General features: G+C 46.1%; 2 protein-coding genes across 10 annotated transcripts in view; one reads left to right on the top strand and one right to left on the bottom strand.

The window, feature by feature from the left end:
* limch1a (LIM and calponin homology domains 1a) overlaps positions 1 to 21,679 on the top strand; it is an 80,737-nt gene extending 59,058 nt beyond the window's left edge. For 5 of the 9 annotated variants that reach the window (XM_048995600.1, XM_048995598.1, XM_048995596.1 and 2 more), the window contains 22 exons: positions 107 to 427; positions 1,367 to 1,720; positions 3,166 to 3,204; positions 4,885 to 5,011; positions 5,567 to 5,724; positions 6,021 to 6,456; positions 7,767 to 8,093; positions 9,053 to 9,161; positions 9,554 to 9,675; positions 10,063 to 10,180; positions 10,465 to 10,521; positions 11,633 to 11,658; positions 12,751 to 12,864; positions 13,620 to 13,712; positions 14,130 to 14,294; positions 14,993 to 15,051; positions 15,406 to 15,542; positions 16,012 to 16,129; positions 16,647 to 16,730; positions 17,375 to 17,483; positions 18,224 to 18,326; positions 19,342 to 21,679. In XM_048995600.1, the coding sequence (XP_048851557.1) occupies positions 107 to 427; positions 1,367 to 1,720; positions 3,166 to 3,204; positions 4,885 to 5,011; positions 5,567 to 5,724; positions 6,021 to 6,456; positions 7,767 to 8,093; positions 9,053 to 9,161; positions 9,554 to 9,675; positions 10,063 to 10,180; positions 10,465 to 10,521; positions 11,633 to 11,658; positions 12,751 to 12,864; positions 13,620 to 13,712; positions 14,130 to 14,294; positions 14,993 to 15,051; positions 15,406 to 15,542; positions 16,012 to 16,129; positions 16,647 to 16,730; positions 17,375 to 17,483; positions 18,224 to 18,326; positions 19,342 to 19,367 (3,202 nt within the window). In that variant the 3' untranslated portion in view covers positions 19,368 to 21,679. The remainder of the gene's footprint in view (positions 1 to 106; positions 428 to 1,366; positions 1,721 to 3,165; positions 3,205 to 4,884; positions 5,012 to 5,566; positions 5,725 to 6,020; positions 6,457 to 7,766; positions 8,094 to 9,052; positions 9,162 to 9,553; positions 9,676 to 10,062; positions 10,181 to 10,464; positions 10,522 to 11,632; positions 11,659 to 12,750; positions 12,865 to 13,619; positions 13,713 to 14,129; positions 14,295 to 14,992; positions 15,052 to 15,405; positions 15,543 to 16,011; positions 16,130 to 16,646; positions 16,731 to 17,374; positions 17,484 to 18,223; positions 18,327 to 19,341) is intronic. The other 4 variants (XM_048995597.1, XM_048995602.1, XM_048995599.1 and 1 more) reach the window with 4 other exon arrangements.
* A 778-nt stretch (positions 21,680 to 22,457) lies between these two features.
* Positions 22,458 to 24,925, bottom strand: phox2ba (paired like homeobox 2Ba). Its single transcript, XM_048996181.1, has 3 exons — positions 24,685 to 24,925; positions 23,816 to 24,003; positions 22,458 to 23,563 (listed from the first exon to the last, which is right to left on the bottom strand). Exons 1-3 carry the CDS (start codon positions 24,923 to 24,925, stop codon positions 23,135 to 23,137), a joined length of 858 nt encoding a protein of 285 aa, XP_048852138.1. The 3' UTR covers positions 22,458 to 23,134.
* Between the last annotated feature and the right edge of the window lie 507 nt (positions 24,926 to 25,432).

Below are 25,432 nucleotides of genomic sequence, written 5' to 3'. Positions count from 1 at the left end.
TGACTTATCCAGCTTTGGCGTTGGCTTGTTGGATGGGTGTGTCGTAGGGCACCATGCACGCACCTGCCAAAACGAGTAAAAAGCCTTCCCACCATGGTAATTCCAGACCAGTGCTCCGTGTCCAAGAACCCCAGGGAATGGTGGACGCCACGGCTCACTCTGACCAAGATATAGCAGTGCCCGTGTCTGCTATCGTAAAGTCCAGCGATGAGGAGGAGTGTGAAGAGGAAAGGCCGCTGCCCAATTTGGAGAAAGATGACATGCATGCACGCCGGACCGGAGCGTTTCAGAAGGCAGCTGGACCAGCCTTTAACAGCTTCCTCCCAGTCCCCGGGTCCGTCAGACACAAATCCGCACCTGTCTCTGCGGCTGCTGGGTCCACTTCCAGCAAGCCGGTGGAACAAGGAAAGATACCTCCTAGTGAAAGGTCAGGAAAAGCGTTTCTCTTGCCTCGCTGTAACTTTTTTACAGCTAATATTTTAAATGTATTTCAGCCACAATTTGATGATTTGAATTTTATTTAAAGTGTTATGCTAAATTGGTTAGGAGTGGAATCCATCTTGACCTCATACAAGAACGTTTCCTACTGATTTCTCCTTCAGTGGGGTTTTCATAATGATGGCATATCAAGTTGTGCTTTGAATGAGTAAATAGCGGCGTTTCTGTGGGAAAACGTTCATATCCTTTTTGACCTCTGCTTTTTTGCATACAGAAAATAATACCCACGTATTGGAATTTTGGGGGCGGCATGGTGCTGCAGTGGTTAGCACTGTTGCCTCACACCTCTGGGACCTGGGTTCGAGTCGCCGCCTGGGTCACATGTGTGTGGAGTTTGCATGTTCTCCCCATGTCGTCGTGGGGTTTCCTCTGGGTACTCCGGTTTCCCCCCACAGTCCAAAAACATGCTGAGGCTAATTGGGCAATTTAGCAACTCCATAGGTGTGCATGTGTAAGTCAATGGTGTGTGAGTGTGCCCTGCGAGGGGCTGGCCCCCCATCCTGGGTTGTTCCCTGCCTCGTGCCCATTGCTTCCGGGATAGGCTCCGGACCCCCAGCGACCCAGTAGGATAAACGGTTTGGAAAATGGATGGATGGATGGATGGATATTGGAATTTTAGGTTTCTAGTCACTGGGATTTTTTTTTGGTGGAAAGCCTTTTGCTTGATCTCTGGAAAAGGTGATCCCAATGAATAAGTTGCACCACTTGATTTGAAGCTATTTGTTTAAAATATTTTTTAATTCTTGTTTCGCTTTCACTTTACTGTATATTCATTTCTGTTCTGGTTTGCCGTAAATCACTCTTCAGCACGCTGTCCTCTCTCAGCTCCCCTGTGCGTCCTGTAACTGGCTGATTCTTTCATCGGTAGCCCGAGTATCACATACTCAGCGGAAATGCAGCAAGGTCCTCCTGCCGTCATCACCATGCCCCTTAACCTGGCCGGGAAACCCGGGGGTGGCCCAGAAAAGTCCCTGCAACCCCCTCGGGGGATAGAGGGAGAGGAGGCAGGAGAGGACAGGAAGTTGACATCCCTTCCTGTTAAAGTTGGGAGAGATGACATGTGGAGCTGGCACAGCCATGCCCCTCCTGCACGCACTTCTCCCAGCCCCCCCTGCTACCTGCCCGCACCAGGATCCCAGCAGGAGGCGTCAGGGAGGGCCGAGGCAGAGGGGGAAGAACTGCCATGGGGGCCTTCTGGTTTAGATGACGAGATGCCCCCAATGTGAGCATCCCCATTGTTTGTGATCGGAGTGTGACTGCAGATTCTACGATAATGAAAAGGCCCCCTGGTCTCCTGAAACCTCTTCATTATGGTCTCCACATCCCTATAGCCCTATATCGGGCCCTGATGGAATAACCCGTTTTCCTTGTTGAATAACTAAAAGATAAACAGTCTAAATAAAGCTCTTTAAAAGATCAAAATGAGTTTCCCATCCCTCCAGCGCCCCCTGTAGCTTGGAGGTCCATCTCTATCTCAGTTCGACAGTGACGGGACCCACGTGTCCCGGCTGTTAACGCTAACTGACCACATTCTGAGCTCTGTGGGAGGAGCAAACTTGATTTGATTCGTAGTTGCCTTCCGTTGCCATCGGTGTCATTTTCACTCATCGAGTTAGACACCCCTCCCGCATTCTCCTCCGGCGTGTCCTAGTCTGGAAATGGGTTAACGGGAAGGAGGAGATGTGAGGACTGTGCATGCAGTGAAGAGGACAGGCAGCATGCAGAGGCCTCGCTGTGCTCCCCAGAAGATCTCGATCCTGAACAAATCATGAATAAAGTTTGTTTTTTTGTGGCTAAAAAAACTGCACTGTTCCACTGCAACCTTCTCCCCCTGCATGGAAACTAGCGGGGAATGCACACTGCAGATCTTCTGTTTAATAGTTTTTTTTTTTATCTTGTAGAATTTGAAGCATGTCATGGCTAGCAAATTATTATTTGAAATCCCCGCGATTTAAACCTTTGGCTTTGCTGGAACTGAACCTTATTATCAAAACCACATCAGACAACAGCAATAAGCTACATTTTAAACGTTGTAACCTTCTCAACCCGTCATATATTAAAGCGAGGTGTCAGCCCCATAATGCATTGCGTAAGCGTACTACAGTTATTTTGCTCCCTGCCCTATATAATTATTTAGAAACACGATGTACAACATTCACTTCCAGCATTTGTGATAATACTCAAAATATTACATGTTGTTCCCTGCTGGGATTGTCATGCCGTGTCGCGATTCCTGTCAGTAAAACAAAAAAGAAAATACCATGTTTAAGTTTTCACAGCAAGATGGAGATCTTGTTGTTGGTGGATAGACACTGCATGTAAGGAGACGTGCGTAATGGTGGAATGGGATAGATAGTCTGTCGTGCACTGGCTGAGAGCAACACCCGGTGGTCAGTACCAGGTATTGCAGTTTGTGTCTGTTCTGGGCGGAGTCCTGAAACACTGCATGCTGCTCCCTCTGAAAATTGCCTGTTCCATATTTGTGATGTGTTTCCAGAGGTAATCCTTAGTTTATTTTTTGTGGTGATCTTTTGACTCCCAACCAATGGGATCCTGCAGTGCAGTGAATCGTGTTCATCCAGCCTTTGTTTGTATTCGTTCTACGATGCTCGCTGTAAACATCATCTGTCCTCTTTTTTTTTGTGCCTTTTATTTCTGCTTTTGTAGATTCAGCCACAGAGCTGCTAGTGTGTCAGATGACCCAGAGTAAGTCACCCCCCTATCCCTAGCTAATGGACTAATCCGCACATGTGTGTGTTCGCATAGCTCGTGTCGTACTACAACCTTAACATCGCACTCCCGCACGCGTGTCGGCTTGCACGAGAGACGTTTGCGCAGACATGCATGTGCACGAGTGCCCGAGCATGCATAGAGTCATAACAGCATGCCATAGCATCAATCCCATCATGCCTTGCAGCAGAGGGCTAGCGATGCTCTAATATGATCTAGCGTGAGTTGACTCCTGTTGAATAATATACCTTCCTCGTACCTCCAAGAGTCTCTTTCCGTTGGCATAATATTCTTGCTTTGTGGGTTGCATCTGTGCGGATATAAATTAGGAAGGAACGGGGTTACTGACACTCCGACATAAGATCGTAGAAACTTTTAACAACTTTGACAAATGTTTGAGAATGTGACTTAGGAGCTTAGAATCCCGAATCAGGGCTTAGCCATTAAAGATGGTGACAATGGCCCATGCGCGTGAGAGGGTGCTCGTGTTCGCCCATGGTCAGCTTGTCAGTGTGTAGATGTGGACTATGGTTACACGATAGGTCACTTTGTTAGGGTATGAGGGCGTCACACCAACAAGCTCTCCAGCCTTGCTGCTCTTCCATAGCCACTTGGCAAATGAAGTCATAGAGAATTACAGAATGACAGAATCATTAAATTGGGGCCTCCATTCCATGGAAAACTTCCTCCTGTAATAGAACTGCAACACTTTCTTAGCGCAACACAGTCCTTTGTGCCAGTTTGTGCCAGTTTCTGTACATCCACCCCAATTAGTACTAGAGTCTTACTTTAGACAGTTTCCGTTGGCTGTGTCTCACATTCTTTGCCTTCAGCCCTTTTAAGAACAGGGATCTGAACTTGCATCTGTCAGTTCTACGTTAATAATTGGTCGCTTGTCACTTTGAATTGGCTGGTCTTCAGGTAAAAAAATCGATCCGTGGAGTATTCTCACGTAAATCACGTTCTGCTCTTGAAGCACCTTCCTTGTCTTGCAGTAAGCGAACAGTCTAATTTGTCCTAAAGAAACAAATTTTTTTACTCTAACTGCTTCCTGCTGCTCTCGCTTTTGTTTTTTTGGTACTAATTCATGCAGGATCTCCTCCACTTGAAGTCCATTATGCTCAATTCCCTCCATTCATCTGAAGGTGTGGAAGGTCCTACTGGCTTCTCCTTGCTTCACGATGTGGGGCGGTGGACCTAGCTGGAGTTTGAAAGTGCCACCCTAATAGATGGCCTTTACATATTTCTTTAGGGCTGATAAATAGACTGACATCGAACGATTTCTGCTAGCAGTGATGTGTGCGGTAATGGCTGTGGTGTGTCACTGAGAATCGAAATGAAGTCTTACGTAATGTATAACTAAAATTACTGCTTTCCCATCAGGTACGTCTGTTTATTGCATGAATAAAACCCTGTCAAATCCATAAACCATGCTCTTGCTAATGGGAATGGCCGAATTAACAAAAAAATTAAAGACCCGGTTTGCTTCGTGCTGCTGTTCACAGAAGAGGAGCATGGCCTTAGAGTAGCCTCACGCTGCCAAGGGACGGTTTTTGCCTGTAGGCTGGCGTGAGTGTCTGCCGCTGGAGTGCAGGTGCCGGTTTGATGGTCTCCCGCCTCCTCCCCCTTCTCCTGTGGCCGTGTCTCCCCATGCAGGAGTGTCAGCATGATTGACATGCGGTGTGAGGAAGAGGCGATCCTGCAGCCCTACAGTCAGGCGCGTTGTGAGCTCTTGCAGAATCAGTACAACAAGGTCCGGGAAGAGGAAGACCACTGGCAGGATGTGAGTGCCGCTGGGGGCCCGGGGCTCACACTGCGGCTGGGGCTGGACTCCTAGGGGCCAGAATAAGGGCTGAGGGAAACACTCAGGGCAGCGATACACTCTAGTCAAATAACCATGACAGAGAAGCTGCAGTTCCATAAAGACTTTGGTTTGGTTTTGTTGGTGGCGTCTGTCTGTGGGTTGAGGTACTTCAACTGAGACTTAGAAATAAGGTACAGCTTATTCAATTAGCTAGCCGGTGGTGAAATTGAATAAATATGTGGAACGGCTGAGGTGCCCCTGAGGAGAAGGTTTGGGAACTGAATCGGCGTTCATCTAGCCGTCCAGTGAGATATCAGTGACTTTTTGGAGAACTGAAGAAGTTCCAGTTAGATTTTGTCGCGTTACGGTTAATCTGTATATACACATACTACCGAGCTTTAAGCATTTTCTTTGACTGTCAAAGACTGTAACGGTGATGATGACAGTGGTGATGGTGACCGCATGGATGCTGACGGTGGTGATGGTGACCGCATGGATGCTGACGGTGGTGACTCCTGCCATCGCACACTGTAGGACCTGGCTCGCTGGAAGAATCGCAGGAGGAGTGCCTCACAGGACCTGATCAAGAAGGAGGAGGAGAGGAAGATGATGGAGAAGCTAATGACTGTGGACGGAGCCCAGGGTCACAGGAGGAAGAGCATCAAGACCTACAAGGAGATAGTGGAAGAGAAGTAAGCGATTTCTTGATTGAAAGCAGAGGTTCCCTGATTGGTTCTTCTACGCTAGTGGCCAAAATTGCGGAAACACTTCCAATGTTTAGAGATTGCAGAACTCTATCCAGCTGTTGCTCCAGTTTCTTATTTAATCATCTATTGTTTGATATTTGTAAATATTCTTTGATTGTTTATATTGTCGCAATATTTGTGTAGTAATTTTTTTTTTAAAGCGTACTGCCAAAAATGTTAGGTGTTGCCACAATTTTGGCCACTAGAGTAGATCTGGACCCCACTAACCCCCCCCCCCCCAGGGAACGGCGTGAGCAGGAGCTGCACGAGGCATACCGGAGGGCGCGTACCCCCCAGGAAGCGGCGGCCGTGCTTCAGCACTACGCCCTACGCTTCACCATCAGCGAGGCCGTACTGGAACGCCTGCAGCTGCCCAAACAAGCGGACCCTGGTGCCCCCCCAGCCGAGCCCTCGGGCCCCTTGCCGCTGCCACAACCGGCCACCCCACCCCTGGCCCCAGGCCCCATGAAGTACCTCCGACAGCAGTCTGCCCCCATGCCCAAGTTCACGTCTACGGTGGAGGCCACTGTTGTGGGGGTGACCCCGACACAGGCCACCGCAGCCGCCGCCCCGACACACCCCCCAACTCGCATGGTCCTACCCAAGACTGTGCCACTTTTGGCCCCCAAACCCTACATCACGCCCAGGAGTTCGCAAACAGGTCTCCGATCTATTAAGGTAAGCTCCATGCTGCCCCTTGTGGTGAATGTTTCCTGAGACACTACAGCTCTTGTTCTGGGCTGTTTTGCTTCTGTAGGCCCCAAAACTTTGTCTTTCAGCCAGTGGTTCTTGTCCAGCATCTTTAACTTTGTCAGAAGATGCTTTAAGCCACGAAGTCAAAGTATCTTGTGCTATCAGCTTCATATATATGATGCGTGGGGTCACAGGCTGAGCTGAAGTATCGTTCTTGTCGATTGCAGTCCAATGAAAATTAAATAAATGAAATACTATATATACTAAGACATATAAACAAAAAAAGACACATGACCTTTTAATACATGACATTAAGACGGAGACAGAGAGACACACTCATGGAGAAAGACCGCAAATTGGTACCGAGGTTTAGTATGAATGCAGACTAGATTTAGATGAAGTTATTAAATCTTTTTACAGATGCAGCCTTACGCTTAAAGGGGCCAGATTGTGCAGTGCAATCACACAGCCGAAATGTCTGAGGATCAGTCGGTTTGCAGAGCTTGCTGTCTCAGTTTGCTACAGGTCCTGATTAGTGCTCAACAAGAGCAGGGCTCTCACTGACCCCGCGATGAATGGTACGCTTGTCATTCAAAGACCCCCACAGTCCTCTTCCATGCACTCTGCGCGGAATAACGTCTTTGTGAGGTGCCAGGGCCAATAGGCTTGCTGCATTTTGGCGTGTGCGGCGACTCGAGATAAAGCACAGGCCTTGTATCACGAAGGCCGGCAGAAGCTTACTGTGTTACAAGGTTTCCATTCGTGGACGAGTATCCGAGTATCTTTTTGAAGTCCTCGTATACAGTGATTAGTCCATTCATTCACGGCCAGGTTGCTGGTTGCTAAGATCTATGCTGGTTCCGATATCCCTTCTTCATTCCGATCCCTCGTGAGATAAAGCATTAATAACAATGTTCTTACTAAAATATGGGCTTGTCAGGGTCTAATGCTAATGATGCACATGTTCTGTAGTCTAGAAGCAAAGTGGCGGTGGGACCAAGCAACTAGAGGAGGCGGGACAAGATATCTGATTGGTTGGTCCCGCCTCCTCTAGTCGCTTGGACCAACCAGTCTACAGAGAAAGAGAGGTTGATAATACCACATATGTACTTGTATATGGTCTGGAAGAACATATAAGTGAATCAGTAGAATTCGGCTGATTTTATTCAGCCTGATCTTCAGTGATTTAGTGTCAGCCGAGAGATCCATTAGTGTGAGGGTGGGGGTGGGGTGGGGGGGGGCAAGAGTGCTTCCAGTGACCCTAACAACGAGCCACGTCCTGTTCCTGTCTCTAGGCAGATGGAATGGTGCGCGTGAACGGGGAGACGGGGGAGGTGTCCGGCAGGCTGGAGAACAGCTGGGGCGGAGCCAAGGACAATGGGGCGTCGCCAGTGAAGGAGGCAGCTTCCCTGCCTCTGTCCCCGCCCACCACCTTGAGCAGCCCCAAGAAGGAGCCAGAGGACGAGATGGGCGGGAGGGACGTCGGTCGTGGTGCCGGTGATGAGCCCCCGGCCGTGCAGGAAGCCGCCTGTGTCACATGTCTGGGGGAGTCGGAAGAAGCCACGCCTCCAGCTCTCGCCGAGGTTGAAGCCACACCCATCAGACCATCCTCCCTCCCAACGGTAATAGCGTCCGTTTGCCTGACACTGTACAGAACAGAACCGCATTGAGGATTGGAAACTGCATTCCCACTGAAAAATACTATAAATTCTAAACGCTAGATTTGTTGTGGCGTTTATTGGTTTAATCACAGACGATTTTACCAGGGGTGCACCCCCAACTGGTCAGATGATAATGCTATTTGAGCATATTAAGTTCCATAAAATTACATTATATTATAATGTTATGTTTCAAAATATGGCTTGTATGGGTGCAACAACACTGTTCACCCACGGTTTGGTATGTATTGGGGGACACGGTAACGGTTAAGGTTTCTGTATCCTTATATATTTAAGAGAAAAATAACACATTATCCTTTAATTAAGCAATGAACTCTTACAAATAACTGTGTATTTCGCTTGGTATCAACATGTTTACTGTGTAACGGTACATGGTATATTATCGAACTGTTTAGTATACCTCGACGGTTCGACACGCACACCCGAACAGAGGTATTGCGATATGCCTGTCATTTTCCGTTATGTACTAATGTGAATATGAGACAGTTTTTTTTCTGAAAAGAATGCATATAAAAAACTGAGGACGTCTTATTTTCGAGGGCTAGAATTTAAATGGCTTTATACAACAGCAGATGGTGTATCAAGCAGTTATAATATATCGTGTACCGTTACACCCCTAGTGGGTTGTGTTAATCGCATCAGTTTTTAATAATAGTATACTATATTTATATCTGGATGAATGGCTGGTTGGGCTCGCTCACCCTGCACCCCCAGGAGGACCCCACCCTAGTCCAACCTGTGACCACAATATTCTATATTCATAGATATAGTTCGTTTTTCACTTCTAAATTGGCTCCGCCTCCAATTCTGCAACAAGCTAGATGCTTCTTTTGGAAAGATCTAGAATCCCGGTTTCATTGGATAAGGATGTTGAGTCACCGAATCCCCCCCCCCCCCCCCAGGATCTCCAGAGAGAGAGTGTGGTGTCGGAGAGCGCTGAAGCCGGCAATGCAGACACGCAGGAGAGGGAAGATGAGGCGAAACCTGCAGCTGTACAGCAGCCAGTCACAGGTAGAGAGAATGGCGTCATTCTTCCCCATGCACACACGCCACCCGGTGGTGACTTTCGGCAGTGCAGGGCATTCCGGATGGACACGGACTATGTTGGCTTTTCTGTGTGCCATTTTCATTGGACGATAGCCACATTAGTACAGGTGGAAGGTCTTCAAACTGCACTAGTCTAACAATGGTGTCTGACTTCAAACCAAAGAGGGCTGCCTTAGTGATTAAGTACCTGCCTGACATCCATCCATCCATCACTGTCCTTGAATCCATGATCCATCAGATGCATCTGATTAAAATAAATTAAAGGTAGATAAAGGTCATACAAGTCATGCACACTTGCATCCATTTATCGTGCATCCTGGACTGCCGGGTAAACTGTTGTATTCTGGACTCTGGAGGTGATGGAGTGCAGGACGTGGCGTCAGCCGAGCAGGAGGCTGAGGAGAAGGGACCGCATGTGAGGATGGAACGGGGCTGTGTGGTGACAACCACCATCCTGACGGAACTCACTCAGACACAGGTGGGACGCACACGGAATTTTCTGATGTTGGTGTAGAAGAACCAGGCCATTTACTTGACGTTCAGTAGAAAGGTCAAAGGTCAACCCATGTCATAGGTTAAAGGTCACCCGTGTTACAAGTTAAAGGTCAACCCATATCACAGGTAGGGTTGGACGTCTCACTGTGGCTGTTAAAGATGAACAGAGAGGTGTAGCAACTACAGGTGTGGGTCCTGTTCAAGGGCAGGATCACAGCTGGTCATAGTTAGTCACACCAGGCCATTTTGGGCCACTGTTGGTCACAGCTAGTTGTAACTTCTATATAATCTTCTCAGAGACAAGTGTAATACAGAGGAGATGAAAGTCCCCACATGTCAGAACTGCAAGACCAAGTGAATGTCCTTGCAGATCCTGCCCAGTAACATGCCAGAGATGAAGAGGGCTGGGGACGAGGAGGCCCCCTCTCCAAGGAGATCCGAGGCACCCCCACCCAACGCCCAGCCACCCTGTGAAGCACCTGTGTCAGGTAATAGTGCCACACTGTGGCCGTTTACTGAGGCGCAGTACGACGCAGGGTAATGAAACTGTGAGGCGAGCTGGAATGGAGGAGACAGGAAGTGACATAATGGGCAGTGCTGGTTTATAGGTGATTGATGCTTCGGATTCCCTCGTTCCTCACACTCCGTTACACTCTCCTGCTCTGCATCTTGTTTCTCTCTTGCTACATTGCTGATAGCCGGCTCACATTTTTTACATCTATTTCCCCTTCTTTTCTCCACCTCCTTGACCCGTTCTGGGGTTGTGGTGTAGAGTTGGCTTACAGTGCCGGTAACTCTAGGTTACGCTGGGAGTTCTTCACGTTGCCAGGTAACAAACCCCTCTCTGATTGGCTGGACGGGAATTGTCACAGGCCAGCTGACAGTGTGTGGCCCCGCCCACTCTGTGTGTCCTTCCCCAGTCTCCACTCACTGTCCCTTCTCCCCCATACTGTATCTGTTCCCCCGAATACAGCATAATGTACCTTTGAATGGTGTATATATCCTTGTGTCCTCTAAGACTTGTCCGGTCACATGGTGTCGTAGATGCTGGTATTGCGTTCCCCCCTCCAACTCGCCCCCCCCCCCCAAAACAGACTATATACAGCAAATCAACAATATGGTTTGCTACTAACTCTGCATCTGTCTTGAACAATTTGTTTTTCCGGTGCAGACATTCTTACGGGAGATTACAAAAAGGTCAATTTCTCCAAATTTGTTTTTCATGTCTAAAACAGAATAAGGATTATTATGGCATAAGAAACTCATCTATCTATTAACTTAAAGATGCCACCTTGCTCTCCGTATAGCAGTGACTCCCGGCCACTCTTGGGTACCTCGTAGATCCAGCAGACCTAACTCAGAATTAAGGTCATGAACAGGACTGCAAGACAGCATCACTTTTTGCGGGAGACGCGGATGAGTGTGACTCCTGTCTCCACTCCCACGTGTCACCCAGATCCTCCCTGGCGTCATCAATCTGTCTCTGTCCTGTCAGGCGGACATGTGGCAAGGGAACGCGCTCGGTTCACCGGGATGGGCCTGGCTAGCTGAATTGCCCTTGTACTGCTATGGCATCTCCTTACATAGGTCCATGTGGAAATGAGTTTAGTTTAATGCTGCGAGGCTAGTCGGTACAATGGACGCCCAAAGGTCCAGGCTGTGTTTGCAGAACCTTGGACAATTCAGCTACCCTCGGCCGTTCGGTTACTTCATGTTGATCCCTTCCCTATAACGTTTTAACAGCCATGTGTGTTCCTTCTGCCGTTTTACCAATCACACTTCTTCTCAATGCTAATCAGTAAGAATTCAGAGTTTTAGCAGCTGTTTTATAAAAATAATTCAGATTCCAAAGCAGGCTGCATTTTTAAAGACAGATGTGGGAAAAGCGCATGTCGCAGCCCGGGCTGCTTCTGAGACTTTTGTTTTCCTGTTTCCGACAGACGATCAGGAGAAGGACCTCGTAAATGTAAGTACGCTGTAGGAATGTGCTGCTGTCACAGGCATGGGTTCTATGGAAACCAAGCCTTGATGCAGTGCAGAAGGATCCAAACTGACCACCTCAGGTTTTCCCATCTGGTTTTCAAGATTCTCTACAACAGCGCTAGTTAGATTTGGTATAAAACGCACTCTTTCTCTGGTCAAATAACTAGCACAAAAAGCTGCATTTTGTAGTACTATTCTATAGACACAACTTTGAGTTTTTTCTTTAGTGCCACCTGTCTGTGGGATGAGGTAGTTCAACTGGGACTTAGGAATACAGTACTCTGCAAAAGTATTAGGTAGGCAAAGAAAATGATGCTTAAATAATCTCCATGTTGGTGTAAAACCGTGACATGTCCGTCAAAGTGTGTCAGCGGAGCAATTTCAAAACCTCTCCTGAAGTCACCCCAGAATCTGAAGTTTTTAACTCACTAGCATATATTAATCGGCTAATCAATGCCTCATCGAGCTATTCAACCAATCCAATTAATTAGTTAAGTGAGCTGGTGGTGAAAGGTAACAAACACATGGAACGGCTGCGGTGCCCCTGAGGAGGGGTTTAGGAGCTGAAGCTGTGCTCATCAAGCCGTCCAGCAAGATATCAGTAACTTTCTGGAAAACAGAGGAAATTCCTATTAGTTTTTATAGTGTTACCATACACTTGCATATATTCTATGGTTAAATTGTGCTTTTTTCTGACCACATGCACACTTGCTTCCCAAATAAACATGACCTGGACATCTTATTTGACTACCTATACTTTTGCTTATCATAACATAATGATTGAATACAGTAATCGACCAGAGTGAGTTTAAAAGAAGACTATAAGGTAATTTTACCAGATGCGGAAAAGCTGTATTTAGGTCTGCCCTCCTTTCTCTCTGTTTATCCTTCCTGTTTAAATTCTGTCCAGAAAGCTCTGTAGCTCCTAGTACCGGTGGCACAAACCAGTAGAAGGTAGTGATGGCCCGGTGCCTCTGTCACCTCTCCTCTCTCCTGTGTTGTGTGTGTCGTCGCGTCCTGCCGTGTGCCTCTTATCCTGCCGCGTGTCGGCATGTTGGCGAACGGCCCCTGTCAGATCCCCACCCCAGTGTTGAGTCTGCCCAAGCGGGTCGACCACTGGTCTTGGGACCCGGACGAGGAGCGCAGGCGTCAGGAACGATGGCAGCAGGAACAGGAGCGCATGCTTCAGGTATACGGACCAGCCGGGCCGGCCGGCCCCGCCCACCTGCTCAAGCCCCCGCCCATCCCGCCCTTTGACCCCGCCCACCAGCGGAGGTGACAGCTGGTTTGCAGATGAGCCTGGGAACACGCCCCCTCTAACACGCTACTGCCACCCCCACACCCCCTCCCCCCCATTCTCTCTCTGCTTATACACCGTATATAAGCACCCCACCCCACCCCTGCTGGCATCGCCTGTCATGGCTGTCTTTGTCCCCCCGTGTCACGAACTCCACGCCCCATCCCGTGACACCATGCATGCCCCGTCGTGGGGGGGGCCCTATGCCAAAACGTAGCAGCCAGCTGTGTTTTGAGTGTGCGTCCCAGCCAGGGATGATGAAACGTCTGTGCACGCCATGTTGGGGTGATACCTCCAGCCGTGCGCCGGTCCCCACGCTTATTCCCACTGGACCCAGACATCGAACCTGAATGAAGGATCAGCTCTTCAGAGGCTGCAGACAGAAGAGCTAATGGACGTTCAGCTTTGACTCCCTGTTTGAGCGGCCTGGCTCCTCTGCCGGGTCGGCAGAGAAGTGGCAGAGGTGTTTGTCTTTGAATGTACGAGACTGTCCCTTTTAGGCTTTTCAATGTTTTTTCCCTCTTCCGTCTGCGTCTGAAACCTGTGCTGCGTCTGACTCCGCCGTTGGCCGTGCGGCCCTAGTGCCCTCCGCTTGGTTCACCCCGCCCTGTGTATGACCTGTGTGCCTTGTACGTCCCCGGCGGCAGGAGAAGTACCAGCGGGAGCAGGAAAAGCTGAAGCAGGAGTGGGAGAGAGCTCAGAAGGAGGTGGAGGAGGAGGAGAGGAAGTACCATGAGGAGGTGAGAGTGGTGCCGTTATGATCCGTTTGCATAGCTACAGTGTTCCTCGTGTCCATGTGGGGTTGACGACATTCCGCTGCTTTCGCCATCATCTGGAGTCCGACTGGAAATCCTGGCGGTCGCGTCGAGCTTATTGGCACGTGCGTTCAGCAGAATAAGTAGAAGTCATCTGTAAAGCAGCTCAGTAACAATTTTAGCTAATGCTGCTGTGCAGGGTTCGAATTGTGCTAGAGGTCTTGGGGGCGGTCCTAACCGTAACATGAAAAAAGGTTTCCCGCTTTATTTACAGTTGTTGAACAGGGGGGTTTGCCCTGATTTTTGTCTGACGGTAGTTCAGTGGGACCCCCACCCCGAAACCCTTCTGTTTGAGTGCCACTGTCTGGGTTGCCTGTTTATCGTCACCTTCATGCGATGAAGGAGAGGAAGATCTTGGAGGAAACGGTGACCCCCCTGACCCCCACCCTGACCCCCACCCTGCCCTCCATCTTCGGGGACTCAGCCGCACCCCCCAGCCCCCAGAACACCATCGTCCGCTCGCTGGCCGACTGGGACCGCAAGCAGGAGCTGCTGGAGAAGCAAGCTGTAAGGGGGGGGCGTGAACAGGGGTGGGGGCTGGGACACACACATGCTTTTTAAACGCCGAGTCTTAGCCATTTCAAAAGCTCTCCTCAAGGCACTTCTGTATTTGCAGCCACCACCCAATACACCCATGTATGTTTTGATCCAGCACACCTCATATGGCCAATCAATGCTTCGCTGAGTTATTACCGAATTAATCAGTTAAGTGAGCTGGTGGTGAAATGTAACCATAAATGTAAGGCGTGGAACGGCTGAGGTGCCCCTGAGGGGAGGTTTGGGAGCTGAAGTGGTGTCCATCTAGCCGTCCAATGAGATATCAGCAAATATTAGGATAGAAGAAATTCCTGTTAGGTTTTTATTGTGTTACTCTGCGTATGTTCTAATGTTAAATTGTGTTTTTTTTTTCCCTGAGCAGATGTACATTTACTACCCATATAAATAGTTTGAAAGTTTTCTTTCGTTATCTGAGACTTTTGCTCATCATTGTATGTCTGCCTCATACAGATATAATATAGTCTGTAATGTATGATGTGTTCGAAAAACCCTCACATTAGTCGTATTTTACATAAGTCAGGATTACCTTCCCGTACCATTAAAGACACCTGAAAGCGAAAAACACATAATCAAATGTCCAGTGGCATACTGGTGCAGAGCTATGTGTGTGTGAAGTCTTACTCTACTCCCACGTGGTGTCTGAGCAGAATGAGCCACAACAGGACAACAACGTGGCCCAGGACACAGGAACCAGGAACGGGTCCAGGTGAGTGATGGAGCGTAGGGCACTAACACTCCATCCAACCTTCGGGCCTTTAGGTCACCAGTGGGGGTGATATTACAGTCAGCTGGTTGTATTTCTTACAGGTGGAAAGTTCAAGTCCAGAAAGTAAAAATCCAGACCAAGATTTTCTTTCAACCAACCAACTGAGCATGAAGAGCCAAAGTCACAAGTACTCAGCTGGTTGGTTGAAACAAAATCTTGGTCTGGATTTTTACTTTCTGGACCTGAAATGGCCACCTCTGCTTTCTTATACCCGTTTTATAATATCGTGTATGAACCTGAGGACTTGAACATTTATGGTTCATGTTTAACCCGGGACTGCCGGCTTTTCACTAGTGCCAACCTCACCCTCCGCAGCCCGATCCCACAAAGCACCACCCAGACAACAGCAGTCACACCGGGTCTGCAGAACGGCCAACAAGCCCCGCTGGACCCGAGCCAGTCCAGCGTGCCTCAGCTGCAGTTCATCCAAGGTGAGCGGCAGGAAATGTTTCAGGCTGTGGTCTTGGGTGGGAGGAGCTCAGCAGGAGGACAGTGATTGGGCAGTTCCATTCTCCAGGATTTACACTAGAAATGTTATTCGTTCACTCATTCATTCATCCATTCATTAATTTTCCTCCTCTTATCCCGGGTCGGGTCGCGGGGGCACCAGTCTGAGCAGGGATACCCAGACCTCCCTCTCTCCAGTCACCTCCTCCACCTCCTCCAGGAGAACACCAAGGCGTTCCCAGGCTAGTTGAGAGACATAATCTCTCCAGCATGTCCTGGGTCCACACTGGGGTCTCCTCCAGGACATGTATGAAGCACCGCCCCATGAAGGTGTACGGGGGGAACCCTACACAGATGCCCTATAGAATGAATGAATGAATGAATGCATGAATGCATGCATGGATGGATGGGATTATTTGGTGATCCATGGATGTCACCTTGTTCTCTGGCCAGATGCATCGTGGGCCAGCAAGAGGCCTGAGGCTCAGCAGCAGGACGAGGTGTGGAAGAAGACAGCCTCCCTGGATCGCAACTGGAGTTCGCAGCCGGCCCAGTCAGGGGGAATGAAAAGGTGTGTGTATCTCTTTAAGGAGAAACATCCCAGCTCCCCCAGGGATTAATATTGCCGAATTCGACAGTTTCAGCAGTTTCTCATCGCTTCAGTCTGCAGCAAACGATCCCAACCTGCGCTGCTGTATAACTTATTTTAGGCCGATCATGATAAACTGGTTGCCGCCGAACACTCAGTGGTTCACTGTGTTTACCGAAGCTTTCTGAGCAGCCGAAAAGCCAAGGTGATGCATCACCCCGCTCACATCTCCTCCGCCTGTGTCATCTGTGCCCCCCGCCATCAAAAAGACGGCGTTGGGCTCTGTGATCATAATCCGTGTGCCGTGACGCTGAATGTCAGTCGTGTGTTTTGCCTTGTGTTTTGCCTGGGGTGGGGGTTCTCACCGAGAGCCTTGTCTCCTCGCTTGGCGCCCCCTCCTGGCTTAGCTATGCGTGAGGCTGGGGGTCCCATTCGAATGTCCCATCTGGGTGTCGTTCAGAGCTCTCGTTGAGTATCCGGATGCCCTTGTTGTCCCCAGGTCTGGATCCTGTGAAAATGTAGGGACACACCCATCTAAGTCATCCCCATTCTCATCTGCCACCCAGCCCCCGTCTCCCAACAGGTATGACCCCCTCCCCCCACCCTCCCCACACAGCCACCCTCACATGCCGTCTTCTGGTGGGAATCTGGCTGGATCGAACTGGATTGGCCATCAACCATGGAGACTCATTAAGTGACATACCGAGTCAGTCACGTGTCCGTTGTGATCCTCTATATCGATACACCGCTTCATCATCCAACAAAAGATTATTTTAAGATACATGTGTGTAAATGTGATGTGTTAATAATGTCACTCAATTAAAAAAAAAAGAATAGAGGCCTGTTTTTCAGCCTGACATAGTCCGCTTTATGGCGTGTCATTTCACCACTCTGAGCTGCCAGTGCTTCACGCGGGACTCTGAATCCTTGACTGTCTTCAAGCGACGACTCAAAACATTTCTTTTTCAGAAATACTTGACGTAGAACTTCTATATTCTTTCTCGACTCTTATTCTGGTGTGTTTTTTTTAATAAAAAAATAAAAAATAAAAAAATTCTGCACTACTCAATGGCGTTCTCAGAGATAGTATTCATAGCTTGGGTCCTTATTGAGCTAGCATCAGAAATTCATTGCAGAGTCTCGAAGCACTTATGTAAGTCGCTCTGGCTAAGGGCGTCTGCCAAATCCTGTAAATGTAAATGTAAATGACTCTGTCGCCCCCTACAGGTCGGTGAGCGGGAAGAAGCTGTGCTCCAGTTGTACCCACCCATTAGGCAAAGGTGCTGCCATGATCATTGAGACTCTTGGCCTCTACTTCCACATCCAGTGCTTTAAGGTCAGTGGGGGAGAACTGGTCATCTGTATGGTACCTGGTGCAAGGTGCTGGGTCTTATTGATTGCTATATAAACATGTTATTACGGATGTCAAATACAGGTTCCTCTTTACTCCAGAAGCATGCTGAGCCACAAATAACCTTCAACCCATTGTATTTATATAGGAGAGCAGTTATATATGTTTTGAGCCCTGCTCCGAACAGGCTGTTGTATGGCTACCTAAGTTCTGGGGCCCTCAACTGAACAAATCGTGGTAACACTTTATTTGAAGCAGTCATGTATAATGCTTTATAGATACCTTCATAATGCATTATAATGCATTCATAATGTATTATAAACATGACTATAACTATTTAAAAAGTATAATACATTAGGCCCATGTTTATTATGCGTTATGACTGCTCTATGAAGCTTTAATCTATAATGCACTATAGATACCTTCATAATGCAGTACAAAGTATCCTTAATGCTTATACCAACCATTATAATGCATTATGAAGGTGTCTCTTATGCATTATGATGATTGCTTTAAATTAAGTGTTTCCCAGATCACACTAAGTTCACCTCCTCAGCATAGTGGTCTGTGTAGGGCAGTAAAACTTGCTCACTTCATTAGGAACCAGAACTGAGGAGTCTGTTAGTTGCAGAGGTTTAAAAGTTCAAGGCACAATAATTCTTTGACTGTCCCGGATTTCCTAGACTGAGGGTGTGTGAAGTGCTGACTCAGTCTCTCTGCTGCAGTGTGGGATCTGTAAGGGGCAGCTAGGGGACACCAGCACAGGTACAGATGTGAGGATTCGAAACGGCCTCCTCAACTGCCACGAATGCTACATCAAATCGCGTGGTGAGTGAATGCATTGTGCATTGGCGCTATGTTAGTCATAGATAAGTGTCAGTCAAATGCAACTTTGTAACAACCTTGGGCAAATGGGCACCTCAAACGGAAAAGTTACATTTTGAAATATTTGAATTCCATTCATCCTGTGAGCACTAGTTCTGGTCAGGGACCAGTGAGGCTGACGTACACCCTCGGTGGGATGCTAGTCCATCGCGGGGCATATATAATGCCATTGAGGGTTAAAGCAAAATTACTATCTGGTAATTCCTCACAGCAGATCACTGTGCTTGGCATATTTCTTATGTTTGTTGGTAGCTTACATGTAAATATACCTGTGTGCAGGGATACCGTAAAAGGGGCGGGGTTATGATGTTTCCAGCCACCCTTAAAAATTTGGAAAATAATTGAATTGGTCTGGGTTGGGGGGCCAGCGTGATATTCTTTCAAAGGGCACAAAACCTGTAGTGGTGGTTTTTGTGTGTGTGTGTGTGTGGGGGGGGGGGGGGTTGTTGTGTATGTATTATATGGGGGGGACCAAATGTCCTCACAATGTCATATTAACCTGTTATTTTGATGTTGTGGGGACCATTTTTCCCTATGAGGGGAAACTCAGTTTTATAAAAAATCTGTGAATGCAATCAAAAAACTAAAGATGCCAAAAGTCTTGCTTTTTGTTTGGTTACTTGTGGTTAAGGTTAGGGCTGGGGGGGGGGTCAAGGTCGTCAGGTTGGGATTAGAGTTATGCCTATAGAAATGAATGGATGGTTCCCACAAAAAAAATGAGTACAACTTGCTGTGTGTGTGTGTGTGTGTGTGTGTGTGTGTGTGTCCGTCCATGTATCTAAGTGTATATGTGTTTATATGTGTTTATATTATCCCATCTTTAGGTTACAAATATTAAATTTAAGTAAAGTTACAAAGTTTGTAAGGGATCATAGCCTAATCACATACCTATTACAAAAGAGTGACACATTGCAGTGATTCAGAGCCAGGCTGGTTAATGCGCCATCTTGTATTGCAGCTGCTGGCCAGCCCACCACTTTGTGATGAACCTTGACCCTCGTGATGACCCTTGACCCTAGGATAAGAAGGTGAAGGGAACCTGTATGGACAATCGCCAGTGGGACGTGAATTAGGTGGGGTCCTTCCCCAACTTTGCAAACCCCAGATTTTTTCCCCCTTACAGCTGACAGAGAATTGAATTTAGGCAGTTTTTTTTGTTTGTTTCACAACGAAAATATGAAAATCCCTCAGTTATTTAGTTGGTTTTAACAACTATGGTGAGTTTCCATGGTCTTTTCTACAACTGGTCGTGTGACATGGCATTTTTAGAAATGTATCATTCATTATAACGTATTTTTTTTAACAACATAAAATTCTCAGTTCTTGCCAGATCTCTTGCACAACATAGGAACCCATACTGTAAACATATATCCACATTCAAATAAGCAAGCAAATGCACACAACGATGTTTTTAAAGACGCTGAAGCAGTTTCTTGGTAGAGTTTCACGGTTGCTTTTTTTTCAGCGGACACTCTTTATCGGATAACTGTGTTTGATGTTTGATCATAATGGAGAATGTTTAAGAAACGTGTATATGCACCGCAGCTGTTTGTTTCATACTGTGTACTGCCGACTTGTGGCTGAAATTCTTATCCCTGATGCGATGCGCGAATCTCGGTTCGTGCGCGGCAGTTATATTAGCCGAGAATAGGGAACCATTGTCTTCAGTTCATTAGATATGACAAAAAACTGCATTGAATAAGATGGCTGGATATATGTGACTCTCGTTGGGTGTATGTAGTTCGACGGATTTTTAAAATTCATCACTAGATGAGTATGGATCAGCAAGACATTTTGTAATGCCTTAATCGTACACTAACAGACCGATATTATTGTTAATTTTCGGAGGTGTAGCAGTTTTTTTTAACGTGTCGACGGCGTTTAAGGTGGAGAGCTCCAGTCGAGCTAATAAATTGCGGTGGTTTGAGGATATATGTTTAATGTTTTCGAAATACCAGAATTATGTAATTTGATTATGTCTGTTGAATTCGATTCAATATTTAATCTGCCTTAAAGAGTATTATTAAAGGCAGGTCGAACAGACGTTTGGTTTTGTGAGGATACAAATGTATGCTTCCGAGGTAGTTTTTACGCGTCGGACTTAATGATTGAACCAACTTTTTCTTTGTTCCTTTTTTTCTGGTCTGATTTCAGTGAATATTAATTAGCCCGCTAACGTAGCAGTAATTTATTTAAATAAACACAATGCATGATCGCTCTTACGTTAATATTTCCCCAGTGGTATGCCCCTAAAATGTTTCGGTTTCGATTTGATATACTGCGGATTTATTTTAGGTAACATTACATTAAACCTGTGCCTTAGGAATGCAATTGATTGCACACATCATGTAATGTTGGGTCTCGAAATTGAATCCAAAGATGTCTTTGTATCGGCAGAGGCTGCATCCTGCTGACATCGGTCTGGCGAAGTTGTGCACAAGCTAAAATAAGCGCTTTCTGTAATATGTACCTTCCTTTTATTTATAACCGAATGAGCTCTCAGGCAGGAATGTCATGTTCCTAGACACTTCCAACTCGAATGGTTATTTTTAGAAATGGTGTATTCACATTATACACTATGCATTATACAGCAAAAAGCAATCGCGCATGCGGTGCTGTAAAATGTATTTTACAGTATATAGGCCTGATACACGTGTGAGTTAGTCTTGTTTGAAGTTTGCTTCTTTTGGGAAATGGCATGAGGAAAGGAAACGTAAGTCTTCACGCGGATTGTTTTAATGAACCTGAAGCACAGTTGTACCAGCAGTGGACCCACTTTCATAAACGACATTTGCCAGACCATTTCGCCATTGATCTGTCCGTTCGTAGCTGCCAGAGTGCCGTTAATGTATCGTTGCGGATTTTCCTCAACCGAGTGTATGTATGCTTTTACATTTCCAATGTATGCCTAACCGTTCCCCAGAACTTATAAACCAGTGAATATCTTGCAGTTCCCTTTTCTTTTCTTTTTTTTATACAGCTTTGCAGTCGAAACCCAGCTTAGTTTCTCCTGTTATGCAGTATTGTTTAAGTTCTGCTTATGTATTACGTTTACTTAAAATATGAAAGGTATGAAGCGAAAGGGGGATGGGGCAGTAATAAGGCAATAATCTTGTGTAATAATTTCTTGGAGGAACACTTGTTGAAAATAAGAATGATACTTGTTTAAGTTCTGTATTTATTGTGATATTGCTCTGAAAATAAACAATCGATTTAATAGATAAGAGATGTTCAAATGCAATGGCTTTTATAGCAAATGTTATGTTTATGTTTATAAATAAAATGTTTAAAAAGCACCGTTTAGTAGGCCTATTTGTTTTATGCATGTGTCCGTGATTATAAGGTCACTGGGTCCAAACCCGTGACTGATAGCGTGGTTTCACCGTTGGGCCCTTGAGCAAAACCCTTAACCCGAACTGCTCCACGGACTGGCCGACCCTGCTCACTCGCTTGTGCGTCTCTGCGAGTAAAATGATCTACGAAATGAACTTGCATCCCTCTTTCACAGCTCTCTCCATGGTGCTGAAACGATTACGTCACCGCAAACGCTAAGTTTTAGCTTTGAAAACACGGAAACACACAACCGTGTTGATGTTGCTTAGACTGAACACGCAGAACGTATGTGTGTGTTTCATTTAATTTAGTTATTGAATCGTTTTAGATTGCATAATACATGTTTATTATGTTTAAGATTTTAATAAGCATTAAAAATCCCGAAAAAGACCACTGGAGGGCACTGCATCACATAAAGCTTCATATATCTCGACAGTGCGCTATGGTTCGTTACCTATTTAAATGACAAATTTCCGTAGTGCTGTTAAAAATTTAACTGAACAGTTACATCTTAATGTTTAATTAGTAAATAAAAACTGACAAAAATACATCTAACTAAATACAGGATATCAATATAAAAGGAAAGAATCCACACACAATGTAACTTTACTTATTTCATAATTTTATCAACAACCAAGTCAATGTTACACTTCTGGAAAACTATATATGCACATGTAGAAATATTTTCTTTTAAATATAAGCATTCATTATACCTACATATAAATAAATTTAAATCCTGAACGAAGTCTGAAATGCTCACCGAAAACAATCGTAAAAGGAACATGCAGATAAAATGTAATAAGTTACAATGGTTGTACATTGTTGTCTTTATAGAAAGAAATAAACTCGCGAGGACCTTCCTTTTAAAAAATGAAAAAGACTCGTTATAAACTACAGGGAAAACATATCCTATGATCAACTATTGAATTCATTGTTATACTTGTATTAACACGATACAATTGATCAACACAAACACAGCCGTAGAAAGACACACAAAACGTTTACGTACTTCTGTGAACAGTGAAATGTAATTTGTGCCTTTGGTGAAAAATATTAGAACTAAAATATTAACAGTCATGGGGGGGGTCCATGTTAGTATTTAACAATCAACCAACGTTGTGACAGGCAGCTGGTCTAGCCACTCAAGTGCTCACCCCGATATGCAATTTAAAAACATTTTTCTTAAAGTCCGGTGCAAAATGGATCGAGAGCTGGCAACACAACCAACAGGAAGGACAACCAAAATGCCGCGTAACGGTCTAAATTGACCTTACGACTTTTTTGTGTTTATCTTCCTTTCGACATCATTCTCCAGTACGGTCTGACATTTCCTCTTGTATTAATTTTGACAGTGCACTTTACAGAGTTAATTCGTTTGTTGTTGTTTGCTTTCATTTGAAACGTCTTTTCGTCAGTGATCAAAACATGCTAGTTTTTACTAAGGCGCATTTGGCTCCGTTTTGTCTCTGCAAAGAAGACAATACGCTCGCGAACGGTCCACCCAATGAGTCCGGAATGGACGTGATGGTGCTTGGGGTAGGTGCCCATCCCTGACTCGGTGCAGTAACCCCGAGACCTCCAGCCACTGACGTCTTCACCTGTTCTACTGGACCATTAGCGGGGTTAACCTGACCTCCAGTCGGACTTGGTCCCCCACAGCTAATGCTGGGGTTAGGGGTGGGACCGGGACCGCCTGTACTGTCTGGATCGGTCACTTTCGGCTCTTTGCTCTCTTCGTCCCTCGAGTCCGACTTCTTCCCAGACGATCCGTTCTTCGCAGCCGCAGCCGCCGCAGCCGCAGCCCGTTCCTGTTTGCGGAATTTTGCTCGTCTGTTTTGGAACCAAACCTTCAAAACATTTGAAGTTAAATGAATATAAATATCTAAAATTGCAAAATAAAATGCAGCTTTTTCTGTACGCAAAATGATTTTGCATTTAAATTCTATATTTAAAATATCAATTAACCTTGCATGATGTTCAACTGCTTTACTTTACAGCCCAGTGTTCGAGATATTAAAGACACTGTGTTTCTTGTTTCTGAAGTATAATGGTTTGCCGGAAATATACACAGCATTAGTTGCTTAGGGCTGAAAACGAACCTGCACTCGTGCTTCCGTCAGGTCGATTTTGAGCGCCAGCTCTTCTCTCGTGTAGATGTCGGGATAGTGAGTCTCTGCGAAGACTCGCTCCAGCTCCTTCAGCTGGGCGCTGGTGAAGGTGGTCCGGATCCGCCTCTGTTTCCGCTTCTCGTTGAGGCCACCGTGATCCGTAAACAGTTTGTATGGGACTGGAAGGCGCAGAAATGGCACAAATGAAATAAACAGATGCTAAAAATATTGTAAATCTACTGAAAGTCCAAAGCAGTTCGTCACTATAATCAAGTTAATGGACGATATCATACAGAATACAATATATCCAGTAGCCGATCAGCTTTTATATATCAACATAAAACATATCCAACCATAAACCATAAGCAAGTTTCATCTAATAACCATAGAACATATGGATTGAAAATGTAATTCAATACCAAAAATCAATTAATTGTGCACAGTAAAATTAATTTCCATCTTAAGTTAATTTCTTTTTAAAACGTGAAAACTGTTATAATGTTATAGTCCTTGTCGGTCATTGTAATGTGAAAGTGCTGTGACTATAATGAGCTTCAGTCTTTGTTTATTTAATTATTTTCTAAGCTTTGCGTCTCATCGCAAAGTAAATAAATTATGCCTATCATTTTGGCAGCTTAAGATAATTTTGTTGGCGGTTCGGGTGTGACAGGGATAGTGTAACCGGGTAACTGAATTACCTCTTGCCTGCAATCGCTTCTAACGTGATAAATTCTTTCATTTGTGTAAGCAAATTTCGTTTGGTAAATACTAAACACATTTCCATTTTCAAATGCAATCAAGGCCTGCTATATACCGGGAGAGAGCCTCTTTCACACTGGATAAAGCTGGTAAGTGCTTACCTGCGGCGTACGGGCTGCTCTGGTGGTCCCGCAGCGTTCCGAGACTGCAGGAGCCCGGTGTGAGGGAGGGACACCCCGAGGTGGCCCCAAACGTGGTCCTGATCGGATTGTACTGAAACCCACCCGCTTGACTGCACGAACTGAAGTCCGCATAGGCTGATGCCAGGCTCGAAGTGTCCATTCCGGCCATACACGACTCATAGGCAGAGGAATTTAGGTAAGAATATTCCATTTTATACATTTGAAAAGGCTCGGTAGATGAAAATCTGCAGTCTCGAAAATATCTATAACTCAGAGAGAATAGAAAATATGGCCGACGGAAATAAAAAGGGAGGAAAAGAGCGGGATAGATAACGGTTTTAATATTTGTTTTGAAGAAGGCTGGACTGGGTAGATGTGCACTGCTCGACGACTGCTTCCAAACTGGCCTCCTTTATAGGAACGGCGCCTTGTTTTATGAAAAGCCTCCTATGAGCCGCCTAGACCGATGTCTCTAGAGCATATACTCCTCATAATAAACTTGGCTCTTTCCACTTGGACAATGGCAAAGCGGTTGGTCTTATTGCTGGCGCTTTTTACATGACAATAACTCATCAGTCTATTGGGCTGGCACTGGGGACCGAGCTGTCCAACCTCCCCGATCATTGATTCCCCGCATCTCTAATTAGAATTTAATACCACACCATTACCCACAGACTCCCTCCATCCTCTCTTCTAACCATCTCCTTGCCCTTTAATTCAATCACAC

Source organism: Brienomyrus brachyistius, chromosome 25, assembly GCF_023856365.1.
Source record: "Brienomyrus brachyistius isolate T26 chromosome 25, BBRACH_0.4, whole genome shotgun sequence".
Classification (NCBI taxonomy): Eukaryota; Metazoa; Chordata; class Actinopteri; order Osteoglossiformes; family Mormyridae; genus Brienomyrus; species Brienomyrus brachyistius.
Note: the sequence above shows the minus strand (reverse complement) of the source record. Positions and strands in the feature narration are given on the sequence as shown.

Excerpts from the sequence above, each read along its gene's own strand:
- phox2ba (XM_048996181.1), bottom strand. The coding sequence starts at position 24,925 with ATGTATAAAATGGAATATTCTTACCTAAATTCCTCTGCCTATGAGTCG. Across the intron at positions 24,004-24,684 it reads GAGCAGCCCGTACGCCGCAG|TCCCATACAAACTGTTTACG; the intron begins GTAAGCACTTAC and ends TGCGCCTTCCAG. Across the intron at positions 23,564-23,815 it reads TGACGGAAGCACGAGTGCAG|GTTTGGTTCCAAAACAGACG; the intron begins GTTCGTTTTCAG and ends AATGTTTTGAAG.